This window comes from Geospiza fortis, unplaced genomic scaffold (assembly GCF_000277835.1).
Source record: "Geospiza fortis unplaced genomic scaffold, GeoFor_1.0 scaffold173, whole genome shotgun sequence".
Classification (NCBI taxonomy): domain Eukaryota; kingdom Metazoa; phylum Chordata; class Aves; order Passeriformes; family Thraupidae; genus Geospiza; species Geospiza fortis.
In genome coordinates this window covers 5,288,672-5,302,400 of record NW_005054334.1, presented here as the reverse complement: position 1 = coordinate 5,302,400, position 13,729 = coordinate 5,288,672, and the positions used below count along the sequence as shown (strand labels likewise).

The 13,729-nt window shown below is 44.2% G+C and overlaps 1 protein-coding gene across 1 annotated transcript in view; it reads left to right on the top strand.

Annotated features, from left to right (window-relative positions):
• NFAM1 (NFAT activating protein with ITAM motif 1) overlaps positions 1-6,853 on the top strand; it is a 15,749-nt gene extending 8,896 nt beyond the window's left edge. Inside the window, exons 5-6 of the mRNA XM_005421883.3 lie at positions 2,050-2,136; positions 4,733-6,853. Coding sequence (XP_005421940.1) covers positions 2,050-2,136; positions 4,733-4,792 — 147 coding nt within the window. The 3' untranslated portion in view covers positions 4,793-6,853. The remainder of the gene's footprint in view (positions 1-2,049; positions 2,137-4,732) is intronic.
• Positions 6,854-13,729: the final 6,876 nt, after the last annotated feature.

Here is a 13,729-nt window from a genome sequence, read left to right as displayed (position 1 = left end):
TGCTGAACATTCCTGGGAGAAAATACCTTCCTCAGTGGCTCTTCTAGGTGCCACTATGTATTTTGTGGTCCCTGGGGGTGGCTGTGTGCAGTGAGAAGCATACAAGGTAGAAAAAGCCTGGTAATAAGGGGCAGCTGGGAACCCACTTTGTTCTCTCACTGCCTTCCTTGCCCTCTTTGTCCTCCTGCAGCTGTAGAGTAGCTCTACCTCACTGCACTGCCCAGAACCAGACCTGTATATCCTCTGACTTCCAGTTTAGCTGCTCAGTTAATGAGCAGCTTGGAAATAACAATCTGAGGGACTTGCTTCATCTGCTTTACACTTCAAACAAGCTTTTTTGAGCAGCAAACAGAACTCCTGCAGTGCAGGTGCAGTCAGGTTCCAGAGCACAGGAGCTTTTCCAGGTGTGAGGGAGACAGGAGGCTGTTCATGGATGGGAAGGCATCTGTCAGCAGGGAGGAGAGTGGCCTGTGTGCCTTCACTGTGACGGTAGCAGGTGATCAGTGACCAAGTAAAAGTAATTAACTTACAAATGGTGGTTGGAGACACCAGCTCTCCAACTGACCAAAAAGGACCAGCATTGTTAACAGCCTGCATGGGAAGAAGGCATGTGGAGGGAAGGGAATCTTTTCTAGCAGTTAAACACCTTGCTTGAAAGTAGCTTCAGACTGGAGTAGAGAAAGAGGCTGCCTGTCCTGCCAAGGGGACATGGAGCCAGGCTTCTGGAAGCTCAGCACACAAAATGAGGTCCTCACTGTGGGCATTATAAAGACAATTGAAAATGAGTGTGGGGAAATAGAATTTTCTGTGTGCACATGTGCACGTGCAAAGGGTGGGGATGTCTGAGTAGGCAAAGCAGGTTTTGAGGAGCAGGAAGCAGACAGGTGAAATAATTTGACTGTTTCCAGAGTAGCAGTGGGAATGTGAGAGTCATGTGGTGCCCCATTCCCTGTGGGCAGCTCAAGTCTAAGTGCCTGTTTATTCCAAGGCTCATTCCCCAGTGCTGCTTCTGTATGCTCTGGCCCTGTTCAAAGCACTGTCCTGCTGGCCATGATCCTTAAAGATGCTGAGTGTTTGCAACTCTGCATGAAATTATGAGGGTCCAAGTGATTGGCAGCCCCCAATGAAGCCTCCATGTTTTACTCATCCTTCTCACTGCATTACAGGGTGCCTGGCTCTCTCCACTAATACCATCTGCCCCTTTTGCAGCCAGAGCTCCTCCCATCTTCCTGTTGCCAGAGAAACAGCCACCTTGGCAACCTGCTGTCATCCTTGAAACACACATGGAAAAGTCCTCATGATTGTTATGTTTGATCCTTCAGGCAGATCTGGAATATCACTCAAACTGACATGCACCTCCTGGGACACGATTACCTGGGGGACAACGGGTGCATATGCATGCAGGCCGTGTGTATGTTTCTCTGTGTAGCTGAGTGGGACCATGGTTATATTTGAGGGTCTGGGAGCATATGGATTTTTTTATTATTCTTTGCTCACTCAAAGAAGGAGAGTTCTGGCTTGGGAAAAAAAAAACCCAACAGACAATAAATAGAAATTATATTCATTTTCTACAGCTTCTGTGCTTCAGGACCCCCAGCCTCTCCCGTTTTCTTACCCTTGTGTCCCCAGAATAAACATGAACAAGAACTTGTGGTTGTCAGGCACCTAAACAGTCTTGGGTGGTGCAGAGCACTGCTTCTTACCTGTGGTCGCCTTGGTGCACAGCTTTGCATTCTGGGACAATTTTGGAACAGAGGGAGGCAGGGGCATTGGCATTCTTCTCCACTGCATTACACAGGGTAGGCAACATCAAAGCCTGTCTCTGTAAGCCTGAAAAAAAAGAAGGTGACGCAGCTGCACTGTAGGGATTTCAGGGGAAAAGGATTTTCTATTTGCCCAAGTTAAGGTCAGGAACTTCAACATTGTGGAGGTGGCAGGGGTCCCTAAAAAATGTCAGGCATGATATGGGGAGCAACCCAGTGGGTAATTAGTTATCTTAAACCTAAGTATTTTATTTGACGCCTACTTTCTTTTCTCTTCTCTGTGCAGAGCCTGGATGTGCAGCAAGTTGATGTCTATTCTAGCCTCGAGAACAACACAAACAACCCACCACACAGAAAGAATCCTCCAGGGAAGGTAAGGGCTGAGGCTATGTTTTGGAAAGTTCCCATGTGCCCTGGGCACCTGGGGGAAGAAACCCCACACAATCTCATGACCTAGCAGGCAGTAAATGTGTCTGCAGTCCCACCAAAAGGGGAAAATGAGATGTGACATGCACTCACCAGCTGGGCTGCACATGTAGTTTCTCTTCCCTCTTCCAGCAGAACCCTGGCTCCTGCAGCTCTACCAGTTCTGGCACTCATGGTTTTGTGCAGATGCTTTGCTGTGTGACGTGTGCTGAAAGGCACCGACGGTTTGGCATCACTGCTCCCTCTGAACAAGACAGGCATTCATAAAGAATTGGGCAGGTGCTGGTCCTGTTATTGCCCTCTCCAGATTATTTAGGCAGCTGAGACATCATCTGGGCTGAAGAAATCTGTGCACCAGCAGCAGACCCTGAACACAACTTTCCTCTCACCAGCATTAAGCACCTGAGAGCCATTTCATGGTAGCAGAAGCTAAGATGTTTTGAGCAGAGGCTGGGCTTACACTATCTCTGCTGTCAGCTCTGGTGCTCAGGAAAAAGCAGTGTGGGTATGTTTTGGACTTGGTTCTTCTTGTTGGGCTGAGAATTATGAGTGAGAGACAAGGAACTAAACTCACAGTGAAAACAGAGGCAACTAGGAATATGCAGGTGTAAATCAGTTGTGGGGGCCACATGAATCAGACCAGAGGCCCACACAGCCTTCTACCCTGCCTTTGGCAGGCATCAGCTGTTTCATATGGACAAAACTTGCATCAGGCACCCCAAGGAGCATTTCCTTCCTGTCCTCAGAACCTAATTTTTCTTTTCTTCTCCAGACCTCTTATCTGCTTAAAAAAATATATCCTCTTCCAATGCTAGAAAATGTTCCTGGAAAACATCTGCTGCTCTCTCCCATTAAAGTTCTTTTGGGGAGAGTTGCCTTGGTTGTACCAGCCCTCTCTTTCATTAAGGACACGTGTCTAAGACATTTTCACAGCTCCCACCTTTTAAGAAAAGGTGGTCTAAAATCAAGCAGCCCCCTTTGTGTCAGAGCTACTTGCTGTGTGGTCTGGTCCCATGGCCACTGGCCTCCTGCAGTTACTGCTGTGACACCACCATGGTGGTGGTAGCAAAAGCAGTGGCAGGCTCCTGGTTATTGAGGGGAAGATGGGTTGTTCTATATGGGCTTGTCTTATCTGATGCACTGGAAAAGACAGCATCCCTGCATTTGTGTTTTGCTGCATTTTGGATTATTTGGATAGGGGCCCTCTTTCTGATCCTGTTTATTCTTCTGTATACCTTTACCAGCTGTTCCCTCTGAAATGATTCAGTCTGGATGGTAAATGAAGTATGTGTGGGGTTTTTCCCTACCAGGGAGCTGTCTAGACTGTGCTGATTTGCTTTATGTGGCCCACACAATTCAGCTGTTGCTTGGAGGGACAGAGGGTCTGTGAAAGAGAGCAGCAACAAGGCAACAGCAGAGGAGCATCTGTATGTGAGTGGGTCTGGCACTGGCAGCCTCAGCCAGGGTGGGGTAGAGGTCAAAGCAGAGATGGGAGGAAGAGAGGAGAAAGCAGAGAGGGGATGGGATGAACTCTCACACTGAGAGCAGACAACTCCAAGTGTCCTCTGTTCTTGTGCTGCTCTGGAGGAAGGGAAGTGTGAGTGGCAGGATCCCATGAGCTCAGCACTGGAGAGTTTGCACTATCCACTATGGTTGCAAGCACTTTGATCAGCTTCCCTCAGTCATCCTGGGCTGTGACCACTTGAGACACTTGTCCTCCAGCTGTCTTTGCCAGAATCTAGGAGGGTGTTTTCCCTAAGAGTGAGACTTGTGGGTCAGTGGGTTTGGCCTGTGAGTGGGAGCTGAGATTGCTGAACAGTGGCTCACTCTGCTTCAGAGGGTCCAACCCAGTCCTTGCTGTGGGAGGCTGCACAACTGAGGGGGAGCTGTAAAGGGAAGCAGGGCAGAAAGGCTCTGAAAAGAACATCTGTATGCTGTCACTCTGGACCGGTGGCCAGTTTGGATAGTAAGGGGTTAATCCTGCATGCTTTGGAGGTGCCTCCACTCAGCACTTTTGTAGTGTTTCCCTTTGGTGGTAGCAACAGAGAAAATGCTAGTGTAGGTAGGGCTTAGTTCAGCCGGTGGCATTTTAGCTGCTTGCTGTGTAACCTTGCTTACAGCAGGCCTGTGCCACACAGCACTTAAAATATCAGTCTGTCAGCGCCTTGTCTACACAAGGAACGGTCGTGAGGAATAGACTCAACTGTTGAAGAAACAGGATTGAGGAGGTCAGGGAATTCCTCCTTCAGAGAATCCAAAGTGATTTATTTTCTTACTGAGTCCAATTTTCCCTCCCCTCCCTGTCTGACAGTTTTTTTGGGGAAGAGTGACTAGTAAAGGAGGCATCTTTATCCCTTGGGCTGGATTAGTCACGTTCGTCTCTGGTGGAGCAGCATTTCTCACTGTAGTGGCTTCTGTTTCAGCAGATCACTTATAGCCATTTCTAACAGAACAAATGTCTGTGTCTGCTTATTAAGAGTTAATTCATCATCTTTTGAATAATTTTCCTCCATTTCTTTTTTCTCCTTTTCATCATTTTGCAGACACCTAAGAAGCAAGAAACTCTAGAAGAATCCTCTGATACATTGTATGAGAATATCTAACAGGGAAGATACCTGACCCTATGTGGACCAGACATCTCTCTGTATAGCAGAGCTACTCTCTTACATCCCTGATGAGATGCAGATACATGGAGAGATCCACACTGACTTCAGAGCACAACCACGAGGGAATTGTGAACCCCTTGCCCCTTCTAAACTGTCCTTCATTAACAACAGAATGTATCTGTTGAAATCCCTCGGGGGGGCTCGGTCTGCATTGATGCAGCAAAGCTATTTTGCAGCAAAGCTGTTTGCTGCAAAAGAAAAGCTGCTTTTGTCAAGCACTTATCTTGGGAATGGGCAATCTGTGAAGGTTTCTCTCACCTGCTCCGGCTGAAATACTTAACTGTTGATCCACTGCAAGTCGTAGGACAATCCGGAGGCTTCCCTGCTTGCTGGTTTGATGTTTGTGGCTTTGCTGAAATAGCCATCAGGACTTCATGCATACTTTAATCAGATCCAAGCATCCACCTGCCCATTTCCCTTTCTCAGGAACCCCACAGCAAACATGCTTTCTCATAATCTGCTAATCCCATCAAGTAGTCACAGATGCCTGCTGCGACCTTACTGGGGCGACTCAAATCAGTGCCTCTAAGAAAATGCTTCCCCTTCAGCAATATCAGCAGTGAGGACTGGATACACTGATGGAGATAAAGGTGGAGAAAAGGAACACAGAGAAATATCCCTTCCTGACAACATGTCTCAGTGACAGCGCCCATTCCAGAACAAGAAAGAGGAACAAGGAGGTGGGAACGTGAGGAAACTCCCTTGCTAGGGCTGCATAAGCCAGGCGGGTCTGGGGCCAGGCTCCAGCCTGCAGAAGTCCTGGGGGAGCTCCCCAGTTTCCTTTTCTTCTTGGCAGTGGGCACTGTTATCGCTTGGGATTTTGAGCCTCTGTGGGAGCAGGCGTGGTACCTCTGCCCCACCAAAACCAATCGTTTAGCCTTTGTTTCAGCTGGCTGTTGTAGAGAGTATAAAGCTCCTTTACCCTTCCACTGTACATTATTGGCCAGCGAGATCAGTTCTGAAACTTAGAACGACTGGAGGAAGGAGGAGGGAGGCCTTAGAAGTGAATTTGCTGTCCAAGTTCTTTCTCCCCTGTCAGCTGGAACTTGCCTACCGTTTGTGGTGATGCTTATTCTGGTTCTGATAGGGAAGGAGTTACATTAAATAGCTGTATAACATGATCAAACCAGCAGATCAAAAAGCTGAGGCTGTTTTATCTCATATTAAAAAACAACAATGAAATAACAACCAAATAAAACCAACCCAAAATAAGAATATGCAGCATAACTTGAGAGGAATTGTAGAAACCTCTTTAAAGAAGATCAAATTAAAATTGAGCTCCAGGGTCATAGGACCCTCTCTAGCTGAAGATAATGTTGCTATGTATCAGAGATAGAGGCTGTGGAAAATGTCTCCGGGGCCTCCAACCTTCCTATACCATGTTTAAAGAGATAATCCGCTTATTGCTTTGCTCTTTTTATTAGAAAAGATTTCAAACATGCAATTTGGACTTTCTTTAACCACAGAAAAATGCTTTTTCTCTTCCCAGCACTGAGGAATTCATTTCAGAAAAGGCAATGAATGGACAGCATGTCTTATTAGATCCATTTATAATTTGTTAAGTGATCACAACAATTATAAATATTTTTGAAGTAAAACGTTTTACATTTTACTAATATGACCAGGAAATATTTGTGTTCGCAGAAGAATTTACAGAGGATTGTACAGGTATAACAATTCCTTTCCTTAACAAATTTGAAGAAATGATGAGATGAATTATAAATATGTTGCAGTATGGCAATAAAATATTCAGCAGATGCTGGTGGATTAGATGAAAAGTAAAAACTTTCAAAATAATGATGGTTAGGTTTTGTGTTTTGTTTTTTAAATTTTATAAATGTTAAAAATACTGGATGCTACTGGAAATTTCCTGGCAAGGATCTCTCTTTGCAGTGAGTTGATTTGTCTTGTGTTTCTGTTACCTTTTAAAGTAGCATGTGTCTTACATTTATGCCTGAACAATTCTATATTAAAAAGCTGAAGCTGTTTAAAATAAAACATAAGAGAAAGAACAGTATTTGGAATGGAAAATGCTATTCTAGAACACTCAGTGCTACAGTACTGGAAGAATCATACCAGGTTCTGATCAATTAAGTGAAAAATTAAAAATTCCTAAGAAACACTGGCAAATGCAAGGATTTGGGCTGCGTGCCAGACTGTCAAAACCAGGGTGGGGGTTGCTGTGTTGATTTCAATGGCTTTTGGGCTGGCCCTGTGAGGAAGGCTAAAAGGCTGCTGCATGAGAAAAAGGAAGTTTAAAGCTATGAAACCACAATCTAAAATCACTTCTTTAGTATTATGCACCATGGGCAGCCACAGCAGCAACAGCTTGTGTGAGAGAGAAAAGCACAAAGCAGAAGGCTGGGAGAGGAGGGATATTTTTAAATGGTATGGAGTTTTCCAAGGTGGTATGAGGAAATGCCTGAAGGCACAGGTAGGAGAGACTATGAAATAATTTATATAATATTGGTATAACTACTTTATAGCAGAGATTTGTTCGGGGAAAAGGCAGTCACTTGATCTTTTTGTTGTCATTTGGTCTTTTTGTCTTACCTGGCTCTCTGTGGCCCATGAGGATAGGTGCAAAAAATGAGTGCTACTAGCAAGAGGAAATGTGTTCATTTCTAAGTGTTACGCAATTGGGGAAAAAAAAGGAAATTATGGATCAGTTTCCCCAGCTCCACAAATGTGAGAAGCAGTGACTAGCTTATTGTGTTCACCCTATACATTTTGCTTTAAACTCAATGCTGAGAATGAATTCCTGTTAAAAACTGTGTCTCTAAGGGCCTCAGCTTCACTTGCTTCCCCCAGCATGGTGCTGTTATGCATAGAGCAAGCTTGCTGGTAGTGGTATAACATTTGATTCCCAGGTATTGAATTATTCTTTTCTATTGACAGGATTTCAGGGAAGTGGAGGCTGTTATCAAAGTAAGCAGTGGTGTGAGGTGGAAATGCACTGCCTGCCTTCTTCTAAAGGAGGTGCTGTGTTAGGACTAGGATCCTTTGCTTTCATCACCAGACATGAGCCTTTGGTCCTGAGAGTGCATTGCTACAAAGAGTGTTAGTGTTGGTGACACTGAAGTCATCTATTCCCTTTAAATGGACTCTTTCATTATGCTTTACAGCAAATCCTTATTTGAGAAGGCAGAAACCAGGTGCACTTGAGAGGTTTGTTGATTTGGTCTTTTTCTGCAGAGGACAAGCTCTTGCATGGGTACCGGTTTGTCATATGAAACAGTGCAAACTATATTTTGCCTTTATCTGCAGACAAGACCTTACTGTGGGGGATAATGCCAGTGAAACATGTGTCCAAAGTGTTCTCCTTCATCACTTCTGTCTTCTCTTCTTTAGCCTTCTCAGGGGTCTCTACTGCAAATCATCTCTAAGTACCCAGCTAGGGCTGGTTCTTTATCGAGGGAAGTGCTTGACTGAACAGCACCCAAGAAAAATGGTTACCATGGCTCTGGTTTGCACTGCTGTCCTACCCAGCAGTGCCTACAGGTGTGCGAGTCTGGGCCAAGGGCAGGGGTCTCTTGTTCCAGCTGGGCTGTCTCTTGAGAAGACTTGGTGTTCTTTCAGCCCTTGGCCATGCCATATGATGACCCCGTGAGACAGGGATTTAGGGAAGGCAGTGAGTGAAGCCACCAGATGGTGCCCTAGGTCCTCTCTGCTCTCTTTCCTGTCCCCTGCGTGCCCACATGCCCCCGCCAGCTTCCCTGGTAACCCTCAGACCACAGAGTCCCTGGGGGTGGGCAGCTACAGCCATTCAGAACATCCCCAGCCAGGACTGTCTGCTACCCCTGGGGCTGGTGACTCTGACACTCCTCAAAGGTCTGCACCTTGGCCCAAGTGCCACCAGCACCTGTGAAGAGATGGGGACAGGACAGGCTCCCCTCTTTTGCATCCATGACCTCTGGAGCAATTGCTTCATCAGACACCAATGTCTTGGCACAGGACTGCCCATGCAAGGGACAGGAGAGTAGCTGCTGACACCATCACTGGGTCAGAGTGGCATCTGAAATGCAAAATTAGACAGATGTTGGGGGCTGCTTGGAATTTCCACCACTTTCTTTCACCATTTGGAAATGGCATCTTATCTTGGGTTTGGGAAAATTTACTGTGTGTCTGTGGTGAAAAAAATCCTTTGCACCATATGCTGCTTCTTTCTTTACTATGTCAGGAAACTGATGAAGGCTCAGATATTGCACTTTCTGTGTTTTGGGATTTTGTGGTGGTCAAGATGTGCAATGCACAGTGAATTATCATTGAGAGTTTATAAAGAAAAAAGGAGCAGCTCAGAGAGCACCGGTGATCTCCAAGAGAAGAATGAGAATCTTCAGTGTCTTGCAAGTTCTTGGGCAAGCCAGGCTCCACTTATGTGAGGGATGAAATGTTTTTCTTTCTTAATGATAAAGTAGAAATGCAGTAGAAATAGTAGATTACTATTAGTAACTAGTATGTCACTAGGTCCTTCACTATTAATAACTAGGCCTGTAAACTGCTGGAATGTGTTGTGAGGTGTGAATCTTCAATGTTCACAGCATCTATGCATCACAGAGCTGCCACTATGCAGCTGCCTGGGGACAAAGTGTGATGGTGCCCTGACAGTACCAGGCAGGTTCCTGTGGGAAGTGGCACGGAGAAGCTGATTCTCAGGGAAGGACTGTTTCAGCAGGAGGGGAGGGCTCCCATTCCAGGAGGAAATCTTTCTCACTAGCTGATGAACCTCTCCTAGAGCTCCTCTTTTCCTTCAGCTTTTTGAAATATGTGGGTTGTGTTGTATCACTCTGGGCTACGTGAAGATTTGGATATACAGCTGGTAGGGCCAGGCAGGTCAGCCACCCTGCTTTAAAGAGTTAGAACGTAATTATCCAAATTGGAACAGGGTGAACATGAAAAAGCTAACATATGGGCTTCTTCAAAACGTTATGTCTTTTAATAACCTGTCAGGGCCTCTGGTTTCTATCCCATCTGAAAGATTCATCTGCCTACAATTTTGTGCAATGATATCTGAGCACTTCCAGGGGTAATAATTGTATCCAAAATACCTGTGACACAGTGAGCTTCCCTCTCTTTTGAGAGAATTAGTGCTGTAATGTCCATAATGGTGCTTTTGGCACTGACAACCACTATTAAAATCAGAGGTTTCAGAAGTTCTTGCAAGGCTCAGTATGTCATTTCAGCTTCATGCATGGAAAAATGGAGACTCAGGAGCTTAAATTACTTTTCCAAGACTACAGAGGTGAAGTTTGGAAAAGAATTCAGGTTTGTGTGTTTTTAATTCTATCAGGTTGCCCAGGAAGAAGCGAGTAGCTGGGTAAGTAAGAGCTATGGAGCTACTTATAGTTTAGGGAAAAATGAAGTTTCTTCCTGAGTCACCAGCACTGGGTTGTGCTGCACTTTGCTTTTCATTTTTGATTTCTCATGCAGGTATCAATCAGACCTGCATCTGCCTAGCTGAGGTAGCAAAGCTGCAGAAAAAGTTACTCCTCTCTTTTACAGAGGCATCCATCATTTTGACAATAAGGAAAGCTCATCAGATCCAAATTACCACGGGAAGTCCAAATGTGTATGCCGTAATTCTCCAAATAAATGTTTACAGAGGGAATGTGCTGAGCGAATGTGCTCATCCAACCCATGAAGTCTTTCTGATTGCTGAAGAAGTTCCTGAGCTCATGGAGAGGAAAGCAGATGACTGTAGCCGAGTTGCAAAGGCTCTTTCCACTCCCAAGGAAGGAGGCAGGGAAGTCCCTACCATCACAACAATTAGATACTGGAGAAGGAGGTGTGGGGAGAGGTGATAATGCTGATAGTTATGTGAATGGAAATGCTTGCCATTCTTTTTAATGTTTAAAGGAAACCACAGTTTTGAAGTGATGTAATTCCTGCTCAGTTGGGTTGTTTATTCAAGCAGTGCAGTGCAATCCTGTGCTGGCACATGGGGGAGAGAAAGCAAAACTTCATCTTGGCTCTGTTGGGATTTCTGTACACTTTCAGACTCATTCAGGTAAAGGCAGGGTGTGAATCTGAAGTATGCAGCTCTTCAGCATGGCCCTCTGTACAGACTGGCCCTTTGCTAAGGAATGTGCAGAACGCAGATGGGAGTTCTGAAGGAACCACTTTAATAGAAGGAATTGTAACTGTTCTCCCCATAAGATTTAAGATCTTGTGGTCCATAAAAATCAGGTTAGCTATTTTGGGTTCTTGCAGAGCTAAAATGAATGCAGCATCTCTCATTTCCAGCCATGATAAGTCACTAGATATCAATTCTTAATTGCTTGATTAATCTTCAATTTTTAGAGCTGACAGTGCCAGTCTGAGCACTTAGACAAGAGCTACATTTAAAAGAAAGGAGAAAATTCTTCTTTTTTCCTATTTTTTCCTTTTCTTTAAGCATGGTCTGCAAGGTAAGATCATGAAATTACAGAGATTTGTAATGTATGTTGTCCTGAGAAAGACGGACCATTAAGCAGAGTACAAATGAAGTAGTCACAGATTTGTGATAAGCTGGGGGGGTGATGAATTAATTTTAGCATATGCTTCAGCAATTCCTTACAAGATTATGTCAAATATTAGTACATTTTTGCTGTATATTTATGTGTATTAGGCCATGTTTTTCATTTACATAAATAAGCAGAAATGTTTCCTGCATGAAGATCATGACATTTCTATGTAAAGAAAGACAATTTAAGGTCAACACTTATGGGGAACTGCACCTTTGTGTGCTTTGTGTATGGATGAACTGAAAATGATCATTGCACGTGCCTCCCTAAAGGGTGGTGTTAAAAAAAGGTAGACCAAATGAAAAAGAAAAGACATTCAGACTCCCTACAGAACATGTACAAAATTGTTTGGGCTTTTTTTTCCCTCTGTTTTTTCTTCCTTCCAGCAATGAGTGTGTGGCACATCTGGGCTTAGCAGTGACATGGTGTATCAGCCCTTGCTTTGAAGCAACATATTAAACTGTCAGGTCTCCTTTTCTGTATAACAGGCAGGCTAGAAAATATGATGGCACAATGTGATGGAAAGGTGCTATGGGTGCAAGCTTTCCTATGTTACATCTTTTACATCCTATCTTGATTTCATCCCTCTAACTATGGAATATTAAAGATTTTTTTCATTCTAATTAATGACTGTATCTGCCACAGACCTCAGAAGAGGTTAGTGCTGTCCAGGACATCTACTCAAAGGTCTGTGTAATCCAAATGAATGTATATTAAAAAATCACTGCTGTTTTTTGCAGATGGTGAGACGGTGACATCTCAAGGAAGTCACAGTGATAAAAGGGAAAAATTCTGACAACAGACCTTCCTGCCCACATCCCCTCTGAATACAAGACTGTCTGTGGTTACCCACATGGTTACTTTGGTCTACGAGTGCCTCCAGCAACGGTGTGGAGAAGGGAGATTTCCACATACTGGGCTGGCACCTAGTGCTCTGCAGATGTCCCAGTCTGTGAGCAGTTAAATTGTCCCAAAGGCATATTGTCCTCATGTAATCCTTTCCGGCAGTCAGGGTTTCTTTAGTGGTTTCTTGTGTGCTTTGCTCCATAGTCTTTTGTGAATCAGCTGATGGGAGCTCCTGTGGGATGCTATGTTGCAGTCTTGTAGATTAATGTTTCCTTACTTAATTTACTTTATATTTATACCATTTACACTTACTCAGATAACCCTAAACATTCCATCTTGCTCCCTGGTACTTCTGCACCCCTGAAGTTCTCACCTGCAATTCCCATGATGCTCTTCACAGTTGTTATTTGTCCAACCTACACATGCTGTAATCCCTTCCATCTTTTTATGTTCCTCTTGTTTTATTTCCCCCCAAGTTGTTGACATGTAGCTAGCACTGCGTTGTCCAGAACTAAACATGTCTTCGAGCTGCGGTCTCACTACTATATTAAAAAATGGGACTATTGCCTGTATCTCTGAGAAGAGGTCTCTGCCTTTACAACCCCAAATTAAATTAACTGCATGATTTTTTGCTGCCATATCACATTGCAAAAACATATTAAATCTGCTGTCTACTGTCTCCCTGAGGTCTTCTGGCATTTCTGCTTTCAGTGCTTGAGCACAGATGATTCCTCTCTTCACCTCAGTTTCTGTCTTTCAGTAGCTCGTATGTTGTACCTACTGCCTTTGTAGATACGTGGGATCATTCAGGGTTCCTCTTTGAGGAACAGCAGTGTGATTCCTTACACATAAGTAAATTAAATTCCCTCTCTTTTTTTAGCATGAAATAATTTGTCTCCACCATTTCCCTTCCAGGCTGTCCTATGATAATTTGCCTCAGTGCAATTAAAAGCGTGTTACTCTTTTTGGTTTCCAGATTTTCCTATTTATAACCATATAGAGCGCTGGCCTGTATGTTAATAATCTGCCACAATCTGTTTGAACGTCACATACTGAGGATCACAGGTTGAAACTCTTTTTCTGGAGAAAGGAAAATGCTGTTCTTGCCTTAGGAAGTTTCTGTCCCAAATGTCAAGAATATGGATTAGCTTTTCTTTGGTGGGGAATGACATAGTAAAATGTTGCTTTGTGCAGGAGATTGTTTCTATGGGTGGCACAACAGTCTGAAATTAGCTTCCTTGGGAAATAAGGTCTGTCTGTCACAGAAACTGCCATTGTCCTCATTTCTGTGGTATAAACACAGAGCAACACGAATAGAGGAAAGGGAATGAAACCATCACAAAACCAAAACTTTGCTCCATGCATCGTTTTCTTCCTGCAGAGAGAACAAAAAAAAACCCCAAAAACCAAAAAAAACCCCAATCCCTTCATATGACAGAAGGTAGTCAGATCAGCTAATGCAGCCCTAGAAGGTACTTGAATATTATGTTTATGAAAACAGTGTAAGAAGTGATACAGAAGGGAA